The sequence below is a fragment of the Tympanuchus pallidicinctus genome, unplaced genomic scaffold (assembly GCF_026119805.1).
Source record: "Tympanuchus pallidicinctus isolate F22 unplaced genomic scaffold, pur_lepc_1.0 scaffold9, whole genome shotgun sequence".
NCBI classification, from domain to species: Eukaryota; Metazoa; Chordata; class Aves; order Galliformes; family Phasianidae; genus Tympanuchus; species Tympanuchus pallidicinctus.
Genome location: NW_026294813.1, coordinates 23,881,385 through 23,901,654, shown reverse-complemented (window position 1 = coordinate 23,901,654; position 20,270 = coordinate 23,881,385). Strand labels below are relative to the sequence as shown.

Genomic DNA, 20,270 nt, shown 5'->3' with positions numbered 1-20,270 from the left:
GCACGGCAGCACGGCAGCACGGCAGCACGGCAGCACAGCAGCACGGCAGCACGGCAGCACGGCAGCACGGCAGCACGGCAGCACAGCAGCACGGCAGCACGGCAGCACGGCAGCACGGCAGCACGGCAGCACGGCAGCACGGCAGCACGGCAGCACAGCAGCACGGCAGCACGGCAGCACGGCAGCACGGCAGCACGGCAGCACGGCAGCACGGCAGCACGGCAGCACAGCAGCACGGCAGCACGGCAGCACGGCAGCACGGCAGCACGGCAGCACGGCAGCACGGCAGCACGGCAGCACAGCAGCACGGCAGCACGGCAGCACGGCAGCACGGCAGCACGGCAGCACGGCAGCACGGCAGCACGGCAGCACAGCAGCACGGCAGCACGGCAGCACGGCAGCAGGGCAGCACGGCAGCACGGCAGCACGGCAGCACGGCAGCACGGCAGCACGGCAGCACGGCAGCACGGCAGCACGGCAGCACAGCAGCACGGCAGCACGGCAGCACGGCAGCACAGCAGCACGGCAGCACAGTGTGGGCACAGCCGGGCCACCGCCGCACCGCTCAGCCCTCCGCCGGCCTCCTGCTCGCCTCCCGCAGCGCCGCCAGCTGCCCGCACCGCACCGGGCCGTCGCCGCCACCACGACCCGCGCTCCTGGCACCGGAGCGGCCTCGCGTCCGGGAGCGGCACAACGCGCAAAGAGGAGGCGGGGAGGCCCTGCCGGACGGGAGCTGCCTTCAGCTCTGTCCCGACGCGTCCCCGAAGAGAAGCGGGGATGCGCGCCCGGCGCAGCGGGGACGTGTGCTGCATCGCCCGGCGCGGCTCGGGGCGGCAAAGCTCCCGCCCGCCCGGCACGGAGCAGCAAGCGGCTGCGTTGTGCCGACGTTTCTTTCGGGTCGCCGCTCCGGCACGGAGCCACGCCGCGATCTGCTCCAGGCGGAGCTCGGCCTGGCCGCGCACGGAGGCGAGGCGAGGGCAGCACGCGGCCCGGCACCGAGATGCGGCGAGCGCGAAGGAAGGCGGCGCCGGCGCTTCCAGGCGGGGTCCCGGGCCGCCGAGCTCTCGCCGCTTCCCTCGTCCTCCCCGCTCGGACAACAGACATCGTCACCCCGCCGCGCCCGGCTTCGGAACGCCCAAAAGCACGCGGTTGTGCGTTCGCTGCGCAGCGCTGAGTCTAATTTGTTCTTTTTACTGTCACAGGAAGCACATGTTGAAAGCAATCTGTTTCCTCGTACGAACGCCTTCCTGCCTGCTCGAAAAAAACGGCAACACACTTTACCCCGAGTAACCGAGAGGTGATCATAAATATCCCTAAATAGCATTAAACAGATATGAAAGACATTAACACTTCCAGAATGCCAAAGTAGTATTAAAAAAAAAATTCTAACAGATGCTCCTAGGTCAAAAAGCGAAATGCGTGTTTCCTGAAAAAACACCCTCATCAGAATCATAAATGAACTGCGAGCGGAGGAACGAGGGGCTGCGCAGCCGCCGGCAGGAGCGCACAGGGCTGCGGTGCGCGGCTGCACAGAGAGGGGCGCCGCACTGCTCACGGGCACAGGGCGCAGGGCAGCGGCAGGAGCAGGGAACACAGAGCCCATAAACACACAGCCCATAAACACACAGCCCATAAACACACAGCCCATAAACACACAGCCCATGGACACAGATGGACACACAGCCCATGGACACACAGCTCATGGACACACAGCCCATGGACACACAGCTCATGGACACACAGCCCATGGACACAGATGGACACACAGCCCATGGACACACAGCCCATGGACACAGATGGACACACAGCCCATGGACACACAGCTCATGGACACACAGCTCATGGACACACAGCCCATGGACACACAGCTCATGGACACACAGCTCATGGACACAGATGGACACACAGCTCATGGACACACAGCCCATGGACACACAGCCCATGGACACACAGCCCATAAACACACAGCCCATGGACACACATGGACACACAGCCCATGGACACACAGCCCATGGACACACAGCCCATAAACACACAGCCCATGGACACACATGGACACACAGCCCATGGACACACAGCCCATGGACACACAGCTCATGGACACAGATGGACACACAGCTCATGGACACACAGCTCATGGACACAGATGGACACACAGCTGATGGACACACAGCCCATGGACACACAGCTCATGGACACACAGCCCATAAACACACAGCCCATGGAAACACAGCTCATGGACACACAGCCCATGGACACACAGCCCATAAACACACAGCCCATGGACACACATGGACACACAGCCCATGGACACACAGCCCATGGACACACAGCTCATGGACACAGATGGACACACAGCTGATGGACACACAGCCCATGGACACAGATGGACACACAGCTCATGGACACACAGCCCATGGACACACAGCCCACCATGCCCAGACCCCACGGCAGCCCTGCCCCCCATGCAGACCCTGTTGCCCCTCCACTGTCCCCTCCGGCGCCCCCCAGCTGCCCCCCATCTCGGGTGCCGACCCCAGCCCTATGCTGGGCCTGTCAAAACGCACGGCGGGCCATTGAAAACAAAACAACAATAACAAAAATACAACCAGCCATTGTCGGCCGCCTGGTTCTGGTGCCAAGAAGCTGTCAGGGGAGCCCTGCTATGCGTTTAACAATGTTAATAGTTACTGCAGCTCTTTATGCCACTTTTTTCCCCGTGTGTTTTTCTTTTTGCCACGCCGGTTCTTTCCGCACGTTTGACGCTTCAGCGTAAAGGCAAAAAAACAAAAAAAAAACAACAAAAAAACAACACAGGAAAACTTCAGAGCAAAAACTGAAGCGTTCCTTCGATGAAACGCAGAGGCCGAGTCAACAAACGCACAGCAGTCACAGCACCAATGCAACAACCAACACGGCACCGCCAGCTCCTTCAAGGGCCTGAGACCAAGCAGCTCCACAACAGGAGGAAAACGTAAAGCACAGCACAGCAGCAAAGGCTGCCACAGCCCCAGAGCCCCGCTGCAGAGCGCAGAGCAGCAGCAGCATGAGGGGCTCAGGGCTCCACCTCACATGGGGACCTGCAGAGCTCAGCCCTGCAGAACTGCAGAGCTCAGACCTGCAGAGCTCAGACCTGCAGAGCTCAGACCTGCAGAGCTCAGACCTGCAGAGCTCAGCCCTGCAGAGCTCAGCCCTGCAGAACTCAGCCCTGCAGAGCTCAGACCTGCAGAACTCAGCCCTGCAGAGCTCAGACCTGCAGAACTCAGACCTGCAGAGCTCAGCCCTGCAGAGCTCAGACCTGCAGAGCTCAGCCCTGCAGAGCTCAGCCCTGCAGAGCTCAGACCTGCAGAGCTCAGCCCTGCAGAACTCAGCCCTGCAGAACTCAGACCTGCAGAACTCAGACCTGCAGAGCTCAGCCCTGCAGAGCTCAGCCCTGCAGAGCTCAGACCTGCAGAGCTCAGCCCTGCAGAGCTCAGACCTGCAGAGCTCAGACCTGCAGAGCTCAGACCTGCAGACCTGCAGAGCTCAGCCCTGCAGAACTCAGCCCTGCAGAACTCAGCCCTGCAGAACTCAGCCCTGCAGAACTCAGCCCTGCAGAGCTCAGACCTGCAGAGCTCAGACCTGCAGAGCTCAGCCCTGCAGAACTCAGCCCTGCAGAACTCAGCCCTGCAGAGCTCAGACCTGCAGAACTCAGACCTGCAGAGCTCAGACCTGCAGAGCTCAGCCCTGCAGAACTCAGCCCTGCAGAACTCAGACCTGCAGAACTCAGACCTGCAGACCTGCAGAGCTCAGCCCTGCAGACCTGCAGAGCTCAGCCCTGCAGAGCTCAGACCTGCAGACCTGCAGAGCTCAGCCCTGCAGAGCTCAGACCTGCAGAGCTCAGCCCTGCAGAGCTCAGACCTGCAGAGCTCAGCCCTGCAGAGCTCAGACCTGCAGAACTCAGCCCTGCAGAACTCAGACCTGCAGAGCTCAGCCCTGCAGAGCTCAGACCTGCAGAGCTCAGCCCTGCAGAGCTCAGACCTGCAGAGCTCAGCCCTGCAGAGCTCAGCCCTGCAGAACTCAGACCTGCAGAGCTCAGCCCTGCAGAACTCAGACCTGCAGAGCTCAGCCCTGCAGAGCTCAGACCTGCAGAGCTCAGCCCTGCAGAGCTCAGACCTGCAGAACTCAGCCCTGCAGAACTCAGCCCTGCAGAGCTCAGACCTGCAGAGCTCAGACCTGCAGAACTCAGACCTGCAGAACTCAGACCTGCAGAGCTCAGCCCTGCAGAACTCAGACCTGCAGAGCTCAGCCCTGCAGAGCTCAGACCTGCAGAGCTCAGCCCTGCAGAGCTCAGACCTGCAGAACTCAGCCCTGCAGAACTCAGCCCTGCAGAGCTCAGACCTGCAGAGCTCAGCCCTGCAGAACTCAGACCTGCAGAGCTCAGACCTGCAGAGCTCAGCCCTGCAGAACTCAGACCTGCAGAACTCAGACCTGCAGAACTCAGCCCTGCAGAGCTCAGACCTGCAGAGCTCAGCCCTGCAGAACTCAGACCTGCAGAGCTCAGCCCTGCAGAACTCAGACCTGCAGAACTCAGCCCTGCAGAACTCAGCCCTGCAGAGCTCAGACCTGCAGAGCTCAGACCTGCAGAACTCAGACCTGCAGAACTCAGACCTGCAGACCTGCAGAGCTCAGCCCTGCAGAGCTCAGACCTGCAGAGCTCAGACCTGCAGAACTCAGACCTGCAGAACTCAGACCTGCAGACCTGCAGAACTCAGCCCTGCAGAACTCAGACCTGCAGAGCTCAGCCCTGCAGAGCTCAGCCCTGCAGAGCTCAGACCTGCAGAGCTCAGACCTGCAGAGCTCAGCCCTGCAGACCTGCAGAACTCAGACCTGCAGAGCTCAGACCTGCAGAGCTCAGCCCTGCAGAGCTCAGCCCTGCAGAGCTCAGCCCTGCAGAGCTCAGACCTGCAGAGCTCAGCCCTGCAGAGCTCAGCCCTGCAGAGCTCAGCCCTGCAGAGCTCAGACCTGCAGAGCTCAGACCTGCAGAGCTCAGACCTGCAGAACTCAGCCCTGCAGAGCTCCTTGCTCGCACAGCACGCTCCAGGTAGGGCTGGGTAAACCAGGAGTCCAGCTGCCCCCTGGGCCACGCGCACCTTTGATCCTGAAGTGGGTTTTGCTGGCAACCATCTGGAAAAATCAGAGTTCTACCTTTCTGAATTCAGCCCCATTTCCAAACCCACGAAAATGACGCAGCCCCTGGAAGGAAATGGCCGAAGGCTGCAGTGACGCTGCGTCGACTCTTGGCTCTCCTGCCAACCCCAGGCGCTGCCGGCCCCAGCAGCCCCGCGGCGCGCAGCCACCTCCGGGCTTTTCTCCTGCAGGAACCTGGCCTGCCTGAAGCCCAGCGCGTGCAACACAGAGACCGATAAGAAGCTTAAATTAAAAGCGCGTGTCAGTTGGGAGCGGGGGGAGGACGCCGGGCCGGTTTCCTGCCCAGGAAGGGGCGCGGGGCGCCTGCAGGATCCCATCTGCACCGCCAGCCATCGACCCCGGCTGCGGCACCGGCAGCTCCAGCCGATCGGATCCGGCCCTGCAACGGCGCTCCGGGCCGCCTTTCATTTTGTCCTTTCCGCAGCGCTCAGAAACCGCCTGCATGCGTCGGCCAGGGCGCTACGGCCGCGAAGAAGAAATGCCTTCTGCACTACCTGCCGTGCTCTGAAGAGGGAGTCTACGCTCAAGCTAAACAAAGCCAACGTCCCGCAGCTCCGCCGGCACCGCCGAGCGGGACGGAGCCGCGCAGGACCGGCACCGGCGGGTTCCGAGCGCAGCCACAGCCGCGAGGTGCGGCGTGCAGCGCGGCCCCGCTCCGAGCGGAGCGCAGCGGAGGCGGCGGAACACAGCGCAGGTCGCTCCCGGACAGGAGCCGCTGTCACGCACCGAGCGCCTCCCGTCTGCGCTCCCGCTGCGTCCTCAGCCCTTCGACAGCAGCAGCGCAGAGCTCTGCCCGCGCAACCGCTGCCCGCTCCTGCCCTGCACCACCGAGCGATCCTGGGCTGCTCGCCACAGCTCCCTTAACCCATCCCCGCTGCCTGGCAGCGGATCTCGTTCCCTTGGCTCAACTTACTTTACCACGTGCTGAAGATGCACTGCCCGAGTTGTATTTGCTTTTAAAATAAGAGCCGGAGCTCGGCAGCAGCCCACGGAGCTGAGCTCGGCTCGACTTTAAGGAGAGCGAGACCAGACCGCAACCAGGGCGGATTTGCACGGCTGCGCTCCGGGCAGCCGCACGGCACGGGGCCGCGGGAGAGGGGGCCGCTGAGCCCTGCCGTCGCTGCCCTTCCTCCCAGCTGTCGGAAGCCTTGGAATCACACGGCTCTGCTCGGATTGGTTCCTGCTGCCTCCTCCATCAGCCTCCTCTCCCCGAACTGCCGGCCTGGACCCAAGCGACCCGGCCCCATTTTAAGCCGTGCATCGAAAGACCTCCACCCCGAGAGCCGGGCGGCGTGCAGGGACGCAGGGGAAGTCAAGGGCGCCAGATTTGCTTTGGAAACCTCCCGATGGAGTCGGACGTTTGAAAGGGACTCCTTAGGGCTGCGCTCCTTGAACCCGGGGCAGGAAGGCTGCAAAGGCTGCACAGAAAGCACGAAGGCGCTTCCCCAGCTCCCAGCCCCAAGGCGTCTCCGTCAAACAGCCCCCGGAGGCATCCCAGCGGTATTTCTCCTCTCTGGGCTTCTGGAACCAAGCAGGTGCTTCCTTAGGCTCCACAGCTGAGTCGTGCCCTGCCTCATCCGTCTGGCTAGCAAGGTCAAAGCTGGCACGACTGTAAACACATGCAGCAGCAAGTGCAAATAGATGCCTCCCGCCTAGGCACCTTGAGTGGAGATGAAAGACAGAGGCTTCTGCCATCGCAGCTGAGGCTCGGGGGCTTCACCTTCCGATCCTTCAAGAAAAGCAGTTCTTCAGTTCCTCCTCCTTACCTCAACGGAGATGAGGGGAGCTACGGGAAGGGGGGCACAGGCTCCTGAGCAGGGTCTGTGGTAGAAGGACGAGGGGAAATGGCTTCAAACTGAAGGAGGGGGGATTTAGGTGGGATATAAGGAAGAAGTCTTTCACAGTGAGGGCGGGGAGGCACAGGCTGCCCAAGGAGGCTGTGGATGCCCCATCCCTGCAGGCATTCAGGGCCAGGCTGGATGTGGCTCTGGGCAGCCTGGGCTGCAGGTTGGCGACCTGCACACAGCAGGGGGTTGGAACTGATGGGCACTGCAGTGCTTTTCAACCCAGGCCATTCTGTGATTCTGTGATCCTATGATACGATTCTTCAGGCAGAATTAAGGCGAGGAGGGCAAGAGGAGAGCCCTTGCTGCAGAGCCATCGAGCTCACAGCACGCCTGCGGGCGGCCTGCAGGAATACAACAGAGCGAGGGCTGTGCTTCCCAGAACAGGAGCAAACATACAGCCGTGAGGCTGTCAGAGAACAAGCCGGGGTACCTCTCACAGCACCATGTGCTGGACACCAAGAGGGAAAGTCACCGTAACAGCCTGCAAGCTGCAAGATCAGCGCCGCATCAGCTCTGCTGCCACCAGGAGCGGTGGAGTCACGAGACAGCCAAGCCTGGGGCTGACAAACGGAGCCCCCAGCCCAGGGCTCAGCTATGGGAACGAAATGCACCTCTCTGCGGGCCGGGTGGGACGCGGGCAGCTGCAGGCACAGTCGTAGAGGAGTCCAAGGAGGACTGGAAATGAAGGCACGGCACAACAGCGACTGCATCGGGTGGTAACGGCAGCAAAGGCAGGGCTGAAGATGGGGGAAAAACGCAGGAGCTGAGCTGTGCTCAGTCACACCTCTGAAAGCCTGGTCCCAAAAAGGAGCACAGAGATGCTGGGAGGGCTGGAGCACCTCCCCATAAGGACAGGCTGAGGGAGCTGGGAGGAGAAGGCTCCAGGAGGGCGGTATAGTGGCCTGCCAGGACCTGAAGGGGACTACAGGAAGGCTGGAGAGGGACTTTTTTAAGGGCAGGTAGCAACAAGACAAGGGGAAATGGCTTTCGGCTATCAGAGGGAAGATTAGCCTAGATATCAGGAAGAAATTCTTTACGGTGAGGGTGGTGAGACACTGGAACAAGTTGCCCAGAGGGGTTGTGGATGTCCCCTCCCTTGAAGCAATCAAGCCAGGCTGGATGGGGCTGTGAGCAAACTGGTGCGGTGGGAGGTGTCTCTGCCTATAGCAGGGGCCTGGAACTACGTGATCTAAAAGGTCCCTTCCAACGCAAACCATTCTGTCATTCTGTGACTCTGTGAAGCTGCTGCCCTGGAAGGCACTCACTTCACACGGACCGCTTCCAACGGACGTGCTCCGGAGATGAATTATTTCTGCTCCACAGGTGAGATTAAGCCAGCCGAGCTGCACAACGCTGCCAAAGGTCAGCTGCGATTAAAACACCAGCAGCCAAAACAAAGGCATCAGGTTACTGACCGGAACAACGGCAAAGCCTTCGGATGGGAGTCAGAGGTGAGAGGAGTCGTGCGGGGGGACGGCGGCTCACGGTGCAGCACGGCACGGCTCCTCGCCACCACGGCTGCCGCAGCTGCGCGCCGATGCCGGCTCCTGCCTGCAGGGCAGAAGCTCAGACGCCTCCAGCTTCGCTGCAGTTCAAACCCATAGGCCAAACCTCGCCTCAAAGCTGCACCCACCAGCTGCTCCCACTGCAGCGGGGGGACAGGAAGCATCGCCGTGCTGCAGCCCGGCACCCCTGGTGCTGGGGAAGCGAGCTGTGGCAGCCGGCAGCCATTTCTGCCCCAAACCTCCCCTCCTTTCTGCTCCGCGTGCCCAGGAGGAGCAGCGGGAGGCGGCGGGCCGCACAGAGCTGTGATGAGCCCTCCGCGTTGTTTTCAAACCCGCAGCCACTCCGCGCCGTAACGGGGAGCCCATTTATGACCGCTTATCACCCGGATTCTTACAAGGCCGCTTACGAATTAACCAGCAACGAGCGCCTTCACAAACGCCGCTGCGTTGATCTCCAAATCCGCTGCGCGAATCACACGGAGAACAACTTAATGCACACACGCTGCAAGAGAAGACGCCGCCGTAATTCCACCCTATCAGCTCAGCGCGTTGCCATCGAGCCGGCCTGCTTACAAACCACTCCTCCGGCTCCCAGCCCAGCCCTGCAGCCCGACCCCCAGCCTGGGCTCCTTCCCTGCTGCATGGGACGCGCGGCCGCAGCGCAGGCTGACATCCAGCCGCTGGCAGGCAGAAGGCTCCGTGCCTTTCAGGACCATGCTAACCCCAACCCGCTCGCTGTTTTCAGAAATACTTGCTGCGTTTCATTCACTTCCCTGCGCACCGTGTGTGCTTTACAATAACCTCCAGGCTGTGAAGCGGGTGTTCTGCCCAAGAAACCCGGCCGCAAAGGGAGAACGCTGTCGGGACGGGCGGGCAGCGCGTCCATCCTGCACTCGCACCAAGCACACACTGGCACTCATCTGACACCTTCTTTTGCAGCAAGAAGCAGCGCAGCAGAAGCTCTTGCAGCAGCTGCACACCGACACCTCCAAGGTCCCACCAGCACGCCGAGCTGCAGGCAGGGCACAGCGCAGCGCCGGCCTCGAGCCTCCTGCCTGCCGGCGGCGGCGCTGGGGGCTCCTCCACCTCACCCAATCGAATCCGCCTGCGGCTGCAAACCCAGCAGCTCCCCGACGACCTCGGCGGATATCAGCTGCTGCCACAAAGGAGAGCCAGAACCGAAGAGCGCAGAGCAAAGCGGGCTGAAAACACAAACGTGGGAACTTGTGATCAGAAACAGTAAAGCCACAACAGCGCCACCATTTCGCCGGAAACTCTGAGCTTCCCCGTATCTCGGCGGCTCTCACAACGGCGTGTGGCACTGTTGGACGCCAGGGGGAATAAAGCAAGATGTGCAGCCGAAACGGGGTCTGCGTCCGCCTGGTTGGAGCCCTGCGATACACTGTGACCGCAGCTCCGCGCTGCTGGCGCTCCGCAAATTCAGTCAGATTTATGGCAAAAGCGTAAAACCCACCGGAGATCAACAACGTCCACCTGCCACACGTCCCACTGCGGTGGATTTGCCACCCCGCTCCTCCCAGCCATCGGATGGAAAGATACAACAAACGCGGTTATCGAGCGCGGAGCGCAGCGCTCCTCTGGTCGGGGCTTTGCTCTCCGTTTGCAGGAGGGGCAAAAACAGTGTTTTGTACAGCTCTGGTGGGGGAAGAGACAGAAAGAAGAACAGAACGCGATCCCAGAACGAAAGGCGGCCCCAGAATGAACCGCAGAGCGCGCCGTTACGTCCTGTGCGTTGGAACAGCCCGCCGCTTCTCCTGGAATTACTGTTCATGCGTGCTTTACCAGACCGCCAGACCCCCAAGGGCTGACCCCCAAGGATTGACCTCCAAGGGCTGACCTCCAAGGGCTGACCTCCAAGGGCTGACCTCCAAGGATTGACCCCCAAGGGCTGACCTCCAAGGATTGACCCCCAAGGGCTGACCTCCAAGGGCTGACCTCCAAGGGCTGACCTCCAAGGATTGACCCCCAAGGGCTGACCTCTAAGGGCTGACCTCCAAGGATTGACCTCCAAGGATTGACCTCCAAGGATTGACCTCCAAGGGCTGACCTCCAAGGATTGACCTCCAAGGATTGACCTCCAAGGGCTGACCTCCAAGGGCTGACCTCCAAGGATTGACCCCCAACGGCTGACCCCCAAGGGCTGACCTCCAAGGATTGACCTCCAAGGATTGACCTCCAAGGATTGACCTCCAAGGGCTGACCTCCAAGGATTGACCTCCAAGGATTGACCTCCAAGGGCTGACCTCCAAGGATTGACCCCCAAAGGCTGACCTCCAAGGGCTGACCCCCAAAGGCTGACCTCCAAGGATTGACCTCCAAGGGCTGACCTCCAAGGATTGACCCCCAAGGGCTGACCTCCAAGGGTTGACCTCCAAGGATTGACCTCCAAGGATTGACCCCCAAGGATTGACCTCCAAGGATTGACCTCCAAGGGCTGACCCCCAAGGATTGACCTCCAAGGATTGACCTCCAAGGATTGACCCCCAAGGGCTGACCTCCAAGGATTGACCTCCAAGGGCTGACCCCCAAGGGCTGACCCCCAAGGGCTGACCTCCAAGGATTGACCCCCAAGGGCTGACCCCCAAAGGCTGACCTCCAAGGATTGACCTCCAAGGATTGACCCCCAAGGATTGACCTCCAAGGATTGACCTCCAAGGATTGACCTCTAAGGGCTGATCCCCAAGGATTGACCTCCAAGGATTGACCTCCAAGGATTGACCCCCAAGGATTGACCCCCAAGGATTGACCTCCAAGGATTGACCTCCAAGTGCTGACCTCCAAGGGCTGACCCCCAAGGGCTGACCCCCAAGGATTGACCTCCAAGGATTGACCCCCAAGGGCTGACCTCCAAGGATTGACCTCCAAGGGCTGACTTCCAAAGGCTGGCCTTAATGGCTTGACCTCTAAGAATTGACCTCCAAGGTCCGACCTCACCAAGGACCAACCTCCAAGGGCAGACCACCAAGGGCAGACCCTCAGGAGCTGACCCCCAAGGGCTGACCCCCAAGAGGTGACCCCCAAGGGCTGACCCCCAAGAGGTGACCTCCAAGGGCTGCCCTCACCAAGGACTGACCTCCAAGGGCTGACCTCTCAAGGCTGGCACCACGTTTCTCCCACTACCTGCACCAGCCCTGCTTAATTACTGCTCCTTCGTTATGCCCCACGTGTCCCCAACACACGGCAGCTCCCGCTGGCGGCCACCTGGCACTGCCCAGCAGCCCCGGTGCGAGGCCCCAGCACCCCAAAGCCTCATCGATCTCCCACAAGATCCATCCTCCATCCTTTGCCACAGCCCTCAGCACGTGGGGCTCCCACTGCGGGCACCTGCACCGTGCCGCGTGCCACCGGGGCGTCCGTCACCCCGGCGGGAGATGAGCGCTGCAGCCCCGCGCCTCACCCCGAGGCCATCCGTCGCCCATGGGTGCCAATGGCCGCATCCCGCCCCGTCCCGCCCCACCGCACCGCGCCGCACGGTACTTACTGAGGACGGCAACCCCGGAGGAACTTTCCGAACTTTCTTTGTCTGAACTTCTGCAAAGACAGAGAGAACGGCGTCCTGGTCAAGGCCGGCAGGCCGCCGGCGCGGCTCCTACGGAGCGGCTCTGCCCTCGGCAGCAGCGTGCCCAGCGCTCCCAGCGCCGCGGGGCCTCCGCGCCCCCCAGCCCACGGCCCCCCAGCCACGGCCGCCAACCCCACACGCGCAGCCCGCCGTGGGGCCCGCTGTCGCGTGCGCAGCGCAGGGGGAGGCGCTCGCTCGCTCACTCACCCATGGAGGTGCTGTGCAGCGGCCGGCGGCGCGGGTTATTGCTGGAGTACTGGTAGTACTGGGAGCCCGGCTTGCTGGGGGACAGCGCCCCGGGGTTGCCGATGTCCATCTCCCCGGCCAGGAGACTTTGCTGGAGGACAGAAAGACAGAGGTGTGTGCGTGCCATCCCCACCGACACGCAGCCACGAGGCACCCGCGGCCTGCCGAAACGCAAGCGTGGCCGGCGGCGCTGCTCCGCATCCGGCGCCGCTCCAGGCAGAGCGGCGCAGCGCAACGGGAGCGCAAGGAGGCGGCCCGCACCCACAGGACACTCGCCGCCCGCTCACGCGAACGCAGCCGGCGCTGCACGAAGCTTCGCAGCCCCGCTAAGCGACGCACTGGGAAGCAGCGCAGTTTCCTCGCTGCGAACAAGAGGTCGGAGCACGGCCTCAGACGCCGCAGCGCTGAGCGGAGTGCGGCACGCCGCCGGCAGAGCGGAGCGGGCGGCTCCCAGCGCGCGAGGCGGCCGAGATGCGCGCGGCGGAGTCAAAGCGCCGCGTTCGGCCACGCGGATCGGCGGGCGTCGCTGAGCCGCGCCCCGCGTGCGTCGCCCGCGCCTCCGCGCCGCTTCCGAGGAGCCTCCGCAAAGCGCCGAGCCGCTCAGGCCACGGCGCAGCGGCAGCAGCGGCCGCCCAGGGCCGCCGCGCAGCCGTCGGACGCCGTCCCGCCGCGCACCCCGGCGCGCGCACGCACGCACATCGCGGCCCCGCCGCGTCCCGCACCGCTCGGCTCCGCCGCCGGCGCCCGCGGAGCGGCGCTGCCCAACGGCCGCCGCTCGGCCCCGCGGCCCGCGCCATCGCAGCCCCTTCCCGGCGCCGCTCCGTCCTCGCGGCGCCCCGCGACGCAGCGCGGCGCCCGGCTGCCCCCTGCTCTCCGCACGATCCCGAGGGGCGGCAGGCAGGTGTAGGCGGCTGTGCCGAGGACGAATTTACCGCTTAATAAAGAAATTTCAAAATTAAGCACCAAAAATCTAACTTTATCGTTACTTGTAATCAACTTTTACTGACTGAACTAATTACTGTACTTGATAAAGTACAGAATGTGTTTTCCCTAATCTAAATTCTAATCACCATGTCACTCACAACAGACTTAGTAATGCTTCACTAACACACTATTCACATGCAAAATACTCTAAATAGGCCAATTATGACTCTGCCCCTGTTCCCTGGTTAACCCGCTGAGAACTGAAAAATTTCACAAGGCAGTCACCAACTAAAACAAAGGCTCCTTGTCTTAAATTAAGGCAGTCTTTTTGATTCCTAAATAGCTCAACAAAGTGGCATGTCTTCTGCTGAAAGCAGTTGGTCAAATACGGCCCGCGAGCTGGAAAACCAGAAATTAAAACATCCTTCTCCTTTTGCCGCGCCTCCAAAACACGTCTCGGGATAACTTTTGATTCGGGAAAGCGATATTACTTTTTTTCCCAGGTCAGCAAAACCGAAATGCGTGCGGGGGGACGGACGGACGGACGGGCGGGCGGACGGACGGGCGGACAGGCGCTGCATCCCGCGCCGCCCGCTGGCACCGCCGCGCTGCCCGGCGCCCCGCCGGCCGTCACAGCCCAGCGCAGAGCATCGCCGCTCCGAGCTTCACCTCTCGCTCACGTCGGAGATACACCTGCAGCGACTCGGCTCCTCTCGGCACAACACCTGCGACAGCGAAAATGGCTGCGGCTCCACCGCATCACGGCCAGAAAGGGGCGCGGAGCTCCCGGAGAAAATGGCCATCCATCCACTCGCTGCCAGCGTCCTCTGGCAACGCACGGGGCTGACGGAGCGCCTCGGAGCGCTGCGGGACGAGCCGCAGAAACCAAATCCCCTTCGGTCACACACTCCTATCACGCATACGTTTTAACATAAAGACAGACCTGCTAAACCTGGGCACGGCTGATCCATACGTCGAGGAGCCTCAGCCGCTCAAATCCCTGCACGCGGCCGCCCGGCTCTCGCTGCACTGAAAGGAAAACTCCACGAGGCAGCGTTTGCAAACTATTGGGAGATTAAACGAGATTCGCCTTCGGAGCAGAACACACACACACACGCACACCCCCGACGCTGTTTTTTGCCTCTCTCCTCCCAACATCTTTCTCCGCAAACAGATGCAGAGGTTCCTACGGGAAGGAGACCCAACGTGAGCTGCTCTCCGGGAAGCGACCGCAGGCACGGCCGCGCGGCCGCACGCCTTTGTTTATCCGGCAACCGAGCGCTCCTCGTTGCCACCAGTTGCACTTCGCAACTCCCGTGCGTCCCTCCCGGGCCGGCAGGCAGCGTCGGCGACTCGGGCTGCAGCACGGCCGCGTACCCGGAGCGCGGCCCCGGGGCCGGGATGAGGGCGCGCACCGCCGTGCCCAGCCTGCAGCGCCCCCGGCGCCCCGCAGCGACCCTCGCACGGCGCTCACACGTGGGCGCGCCGAGCGCGGTGCGTGCTCCTCGGCACGGCCCGAAGCGCGGCGGAGCCCGAGCAGAAAAGCACCGTCCTCGGTACGGGGTGGGACGCGGCGCGGCTCTGCTTCGGGGCACAAAAGAGGTGGGTTTGTTGTGGGGAGGAAACCCGACGGCAGCACGCGGGCGCTGCTCCCGAGGTGCTCGCGGGAAGAACAATGGGCAGCCGGTGCCGCTGCCAGCGGCCTGCCACAAAGAGCGCGACAGAGCGCCGACGGAGCGCCGACGGAGCGCCGACAGAGCGCCGACAGAGCGCCGACAGAGCGCCGACGGAGCGCAGGGCGCCCGTCTCCAAGCCAGACCTTCGGTTGGCACAACTACGCAGCATCACAGTTCCTATTCACCACCACGAAAAGATGAGCTTAAACCCTAAGTGCCACACTCGTCCGGCTCCCTTCCACTCTCCAGAGCAGGGTTTGCCGTGCCCGCACGTCCTGCACGGGGCGCCTCTGGCTGCAGCCGCGCCGCACGAAAACCCTACAGCTCCTTCAGCCCGTCGCTACGAGTCCCACAGCGCTCCGCCGTGGCAGCCACGCCGTGCTGGTCCTCGCAGACCTGCGCTGCCGGCAGCCCGCTCGGCTGATCGCACACGCAGCGAATCGCACGGCGGATCTGCCGGCAGAACGCGAGTCGGGGCGAGCAGCAACCGCCGGAGCAGACAAACGCGGAGCACAGAGCCGCGCTGCGCTGCTCCTCCTCGGTGCCTCTGCCTTTGTGGCTGCTGCGGCCCCGTCTCAGCCCTCCCGACTGGTGAAACAAGTCGCCAACCGGGAGTCCTGCCCGCAACACGGAGACAACCAGACAAAGAGCCGCAGCCGCGCGGGAGGAGATGCGCGCACAGCGCGGCAAAGGAACGTCCGCACGGATGTGGCGTCGCCCCCCTGGAAAAGACAAATGCTGCTTTTTCCAACAAAAATCACCTGAACGCCAGACATTTACGCATCTGCTCCGTACCCACCGAGCTGGGAAACTGGTTTTTAAACACAGTATTTCCTTTCCCACAGAAAGAGGTGAGGCGCGGTACGACAGCGCTGCCTTTTGTCACTACGGCATTAATTCAGATTAAAGGTGAATGTCCCGGAAGCTTATAACCCAAAAGCCTCTGAAAACACCGATCAGGGGAAAACATTTCCAGAAAGGCCTTTTTTTTCTTTATTTTTTTGCTGACAACCGACGTATTTACTCTCCTTTTTTGCTCTCTTTGTGCCAAGCCGCGATCCGGAAGCAAACGCAGCACGCAGGGATGCGGCAGGGAAGAGGAAAACGGGAAGCGACGCAGAGACGAAACTCTGCTGATTGAGTGCCAGGTCGGCGTGCTGCTGGCGCCCAGCAGCCCTGCACAGCTGCAGCACAGGCAGCTCGAGCAGCACAGCTCCGCAGCACCCAGCAGGCACACCGCCGTCCTGCCCGGCCCTGCGCGCTCCTGCCTCCCAGCTCTTCCCAGCCGGGGGATCCCGGCTGCTTGTTGGGCCCGCTCCGCAGCCTCCAGCCGACCCACACACTGCGGGCCCCTCCGGCATCAAAGCTTTCTCCAGGAAACAAAAAAAGAGCACCAACAAAGCGTGCTGCCTCCGTCCTTGGCACTGAGGACCTGCACGCTGCACTGGTGCCCGCCACGAGGACGTCAAGCCGCTGCGCTGCACCCTGCGGCGCCTGCTCTGCCCCAAGTGCGCCAACAGAGCAGCTCGACGCTGCTGACACCCCCCTGCTTCACGTGGCAGTCCCTCTCTTCTTTCCTAAGCTAACGAAATCCTAAAGGCCGCTGTCCTGCTTCCTTCCCCCCCGTGAAACAGAGGATGCAGCCTGGTTCCCCATCACTGGCTCCCCTCGCCGCCCTGCCCTCGGTTTATGAATTTTCACTGAAGTCGAGTTAACAGAGTAATGCTGCGTACGCATCTGAATCACTCCTTGGTTATTTCCTTCTGTGATTCCAATCCTCTGTTTTTAATCAAATTATGAAACTAAATTTCCACTTATCATGTGACTATCAGGGCATCTGTTCATAATCTGTCCAATTCCTACAAATACTCCTTTCTTTAGCTTTTGGAGATTTGGCAGCTCTCTGCAAAATCTCCTCCGTGTCATTTGCGCCCAGCGTTTCTCTCTAATGCCAAGTGTAAATTGCAAACCACGGATGGCAAACGGGGAAACCATTTCCGTGGGCTTCGCCGGGAATGTTTTCAAAGCAAAGGCACTGTTTTCCCTTTTTCTAAACCAACAGTAATCCTGAAAAGCGTTTGCCGAAAATGTCTGACTCCGAAGGACAAAGGAAGTCGCCGCACAGACCCATTTTTCGCAGGGCTCTGCTTTCTCCGCTGCGCTCTGCGTGTACCAAGGGAGGGAGGCCTCGGCGCCTTCGTTTTCCTCCTCTGTCTGGCAGCACAAAACCTTTTGTTCCGCTCCCCCCCACTCGCAGGGCAGCACCTCGCCCGCTCTGCTCCTCTTCTGCCTCTGACCTCCATCAGGCAACGCTCGCAGGCGTTGCTGAGCCGTTCACCTTCACCCAGCCCTCGTGCAGTAACGCCGCCGGCCCTCACTCTCTACTTCTTGTTCATTTCTTCTCTCTCTCTTCCTCCGCGTCTCCTAAAACTGCTCTTCAGCTTTACGCCTTCCTCGAGTCGTTTTTCCCAGCCGTGCCTTTCCAGGACTGAGCACAACCCGAGCGCAAGCACGGCCGAGCAGGGAGCGCCCACACCTCCCCGTGCTCAGCAGGGCTCCGGATCCGCTCTGTGCTCGTCAGGTGAGCAAGGAAGGAAGGCAGCTGCAACTCCTCACCTCCTGTCCCCACCTTTTCTCTGGGTGCACACGCGCTTCCCCCCACCTCTTCGTGACTCAGATGATGGCGGTGCTGCTCGATGCTCACCACAGGCGAGTCCCTTCTCCGCATTTGCCATCCCCGTCATTTGTGTTTGCGGTGAATGATTTTACCACCAATTGCACGGTCTTCCATTTCCTGTTTTTTTTCCTGAAGCTTCAGCCTAATGAAAATACTTCACCTTCCAGTGTTCAGGAAGAAACGATAAGAAGCCGCTCACCTGAACCGAAAATCTGAGGGGAAGGAGGGATTCCTCCTCCGCTGAGCAGTCTGCTCCCTTTGCGACTTTCTGCTCGAGGGCTCGGGGGTGGAAAGAGCCCTTGAAGTGACCACACTCACAGCTCCACTGCTGCACAGAGCAGCAGCAGCACAGGCCTGCAAGTGATGCACAGCACCAGTGCAGTGGTGCATGAATACAACCGGGTGTCCCACACCACCTCCAGACGCTCCCCACTGCTGCTGGCCGAGGAGCAGCGCCCAGTCCAGGTCCCCGTGCCTGACCCTACACACACCCTATAACCGGTCCCAGTGCCCCGCACCCAGACCCAGTGCCCCGTGCCCGATCCCAACATCCTGTGCCTGATCCCAACATCCTGCACCCGGCTGCAGTGCTCTGTAACTGGTCCCAGCGCCCCTCACCTGGCCCCAGCATCCCAGCCCAGGCCCCAAGCTCCCGAGCCGGGTTGGATCCCTTTGTGCAGCAGGAGGAAGCAGTCCCGGCATTCACTTGGTCATCTGCAGCCTTTCAGAACACTACTCTCATTAGCACAGCAAAAGCCAGCCGGATGATCAGAGCTTTTCAAAAGGCTCCTCAGCCCAAACAACGCCTGCAGCGGTGCGTGCCGGCGGGCCGACCAGCAGCAAGAAGGGCAGGTCCCCAAGGCCTGGGGCAGAAGGGGCAGCCCACGAGCGCCTACAGAGCCCTGACATCACCCAGCAAAGCACCGTTCCTGCCTTGCCCCGGCATCTGATGAGGAGAACAGGGGTGGGTAAGGCAACGCAGATGTGGCTGCGCACCCACGGTCGGCGGCACCTCACAGCTCCCGGGCAGAGCGACGCTTCGTGCCGCGGAGCAGCGGGGACGCGGCACAGCTGGCACCTCCAGCAACCGCAGCAGTGGGCGCTCAGCCTCGCGCTGCAACAGCTCGGGCTGTGAGGCCTTGCGGGGCGGCAGATGAGGCAGCTGGGAGCTGCGGCTCTGCTGATGCTGCAGAGCTGCGGACTGAACGGCGGAGCGGCAGTGACCGGAGCACACGGAGCTGCAGCCAGCGGAGAACCCTCCGAAATCACTTGGGTTTCGGGAGCTGACGAACGAGCAAAGCTTTGCAGTGATTTTTACAGAGCGGCAGAAGCCAAGATCCGCTGCATCACAGGGAGCCCAGGTGACACGGGGCATTTCTGCACTGTTCTTCCCTGAGACAAATCCCAGCGACTCGCAGGCAAGAACTCCCGAGCCACGCTCTGCTTTCTCTCAGCTCAAGTAAGCACTTCGACGTGACTCAGTGAGGATGTCCCACCTCCTGGGGACTTTTATTACCAGCCCTAAAGAAAGCTGTTGACCCATCAAGCCGATGATCACCGCCTCCCGGGGTCGGCAGCCATCCACACACAGCTCAAGGCAGCACCCTGCCCCGGAGGGGAGCAACACCTCAGAATGCCTCACTCTTTACCAGGCTGATCTGTGGCTACATTCCCACTTCCAGTGACATAATTATTGCCCTCCCTTTGAACACGACAAGAATGAAAGGGCTTACGGAAGTTCAAATGTACGGGAATCAAGAGTGTTTCTTGAAATTGTGCTAGCAATATTGTTAACCTCAGAAAGGTTACAGTAAAAAAATCCACAAGACTGAAGAAACTTCCTGTCCAAAAGAATAGCAAGAGGCCATGCTGAACACTGTCAGTCTCTCTGAGGATGCCTTTTCTTTTAAATTCATTATTAAGACAAACAGCAGCCTCCCCCTTCCTAACGCAGAAGAGGGGCTCTGTTGGAAGAGCCACGACCCGCCTGCGACCATCAGCTACGAGGGCATCCTCCAGCATCCTGCACCAGGACAGGGCTGGGTGCTGCGAAGCGGAACCTGCACTCCCAGCGTGGGGAGAAGTGCCTCGGAACCCAGCGGTGCACGGCGGGCTGCAAATAAGTGCCTCAGAGCAGGGAGAGCCAGGACAGCCCCGTGCTGCGTTCCTGCTGCGTGCCGCTGCTCTGAGGTCACTGTTGGTCTATGCACATCCGAGCAAAATGCCAACTCGAGGCACAGACGCAGCATTTATGCCCTGTGAACTTCCCTTCTGCCTCTCTTCTAAGCTGCACGCCCTGCTCTCCACCCCTGGCCATGTATCTTTCCACACATTCTTTGCATACAGGCCTGCCAATGGAACTGAGCCATCCTTACACAGCGCGCAGCCCGGGAGGAAAACGTAAAGGCACATTCATTTCAAGTGAAGTCTGCAAAGTTTAGGTCACCTTGTGCTCGAGACAGGACAAAATATTAGAGCTGCCCTCCAAGAACAACAAAATCGGCCAATTCAGCTGCTGTGAGAAATGGGAAGGAAGAAAAAGCGCCTGTTTCTGCTGAGCCAGGTGAAAGCCTAACAAGCTGGTGTGTCAGAGTCGGAGCGGAGCCCTGCAGCTTGCTCAGCACT

The 20,270-nt window shown here is 61.2% G+C and overlaps 1 protein-coding gene and 3 long non-coding RNA genes across 8 annotated transcripts in view; all 4 read right to left on the bottom strand.

Moving 5' to 3' along the window:
• Positions 1-3,388: 3,388 nt before the first annotated feature.
• LOC128074444 (uncharacterized) lies at positions 3,389-4,731 on the bottom strand. Its single transcript, XR_008203199.1, has 6 exons — positions 4,689-4,731; positions 4,621-4,650; positions 4,456-4,485; positions 4,201-4,245; positions 3,712-3,771; positions 3,389-3,403 (listed from the first exon to the last, which is right to left on the bottom strand). It is a non-coding gene; the product is annotated as an uncharacterized LOC128074444 (long non-coding RNA).
• Positions 4,732-10,345: 5,614 nt separating this feature from the next.
• Positions 10,346-11,074, bottom strand: LOC128074404 (uncharacterized). Of its 5 annotated transcripts, XR_008203184.1 has the most exons (4): positions 10,933-11,074; positions 10,709-10,750; positions 10,569-10,638; positions 10,346-10,386 (listed from the first exon to the last, which is right to left on the bottom strand). It is a non-coding gene; the product is annotated as an uncharacterized LOC128074404 (long non-coding RNA). The 5 variants fall into 5 exon arrangements; XR_008203183.1 differs by lacking the exon at positions 10,346-10,386 and having other exon boundaries at positions 10,433-10,605; positions 10,688-10,792; XR_008203181.1 differs by lacking the exon at positions 10,346-10,386 and having other exon boundaries at positions 10,433-10,605; positions 10,688-10,750.
• Positions 11,075-11,089: 15 nt separating this feature from the next.
• LOC128074405 (uncharacterized) lies at positions 11,090-11,416 on the bottom strand. The gene is made up of 3 exons (XR_008203186.1): positions 11,353-11,416; positions 11,157-11,212; positions 11,090-11,114 (listed from the first exon to the last, which is right to left on the bottom strand). It is a non-coding gene; the product is annotated as an uncharacterized LOC128074405 (long non-coding RNA).
• A 442-nt stretch (positions 11,417-11,858) lies between these two features.
• TCF4 (transcription factor 4) overlaps positions 11,859-20,270 on the bottom strand; it is a 106,830-nt gene continuing 98,418 nt past the window's right edge. The window contains exons 7-8 of the mRNA XM_052670008.1: positions 12,330-12,459; positions 11,859-12,094 (exon numbers count right to left, since the gene is read on the bottom strand). Coding sequence (XP_052525968.1) covers positions 11,859-12,094; positions 12,330-12,459 — 366 coding nt within the window. The remainder of the gene's footprint in view (positions 12,095-12,329; positions 12,460-20,270) is intronic.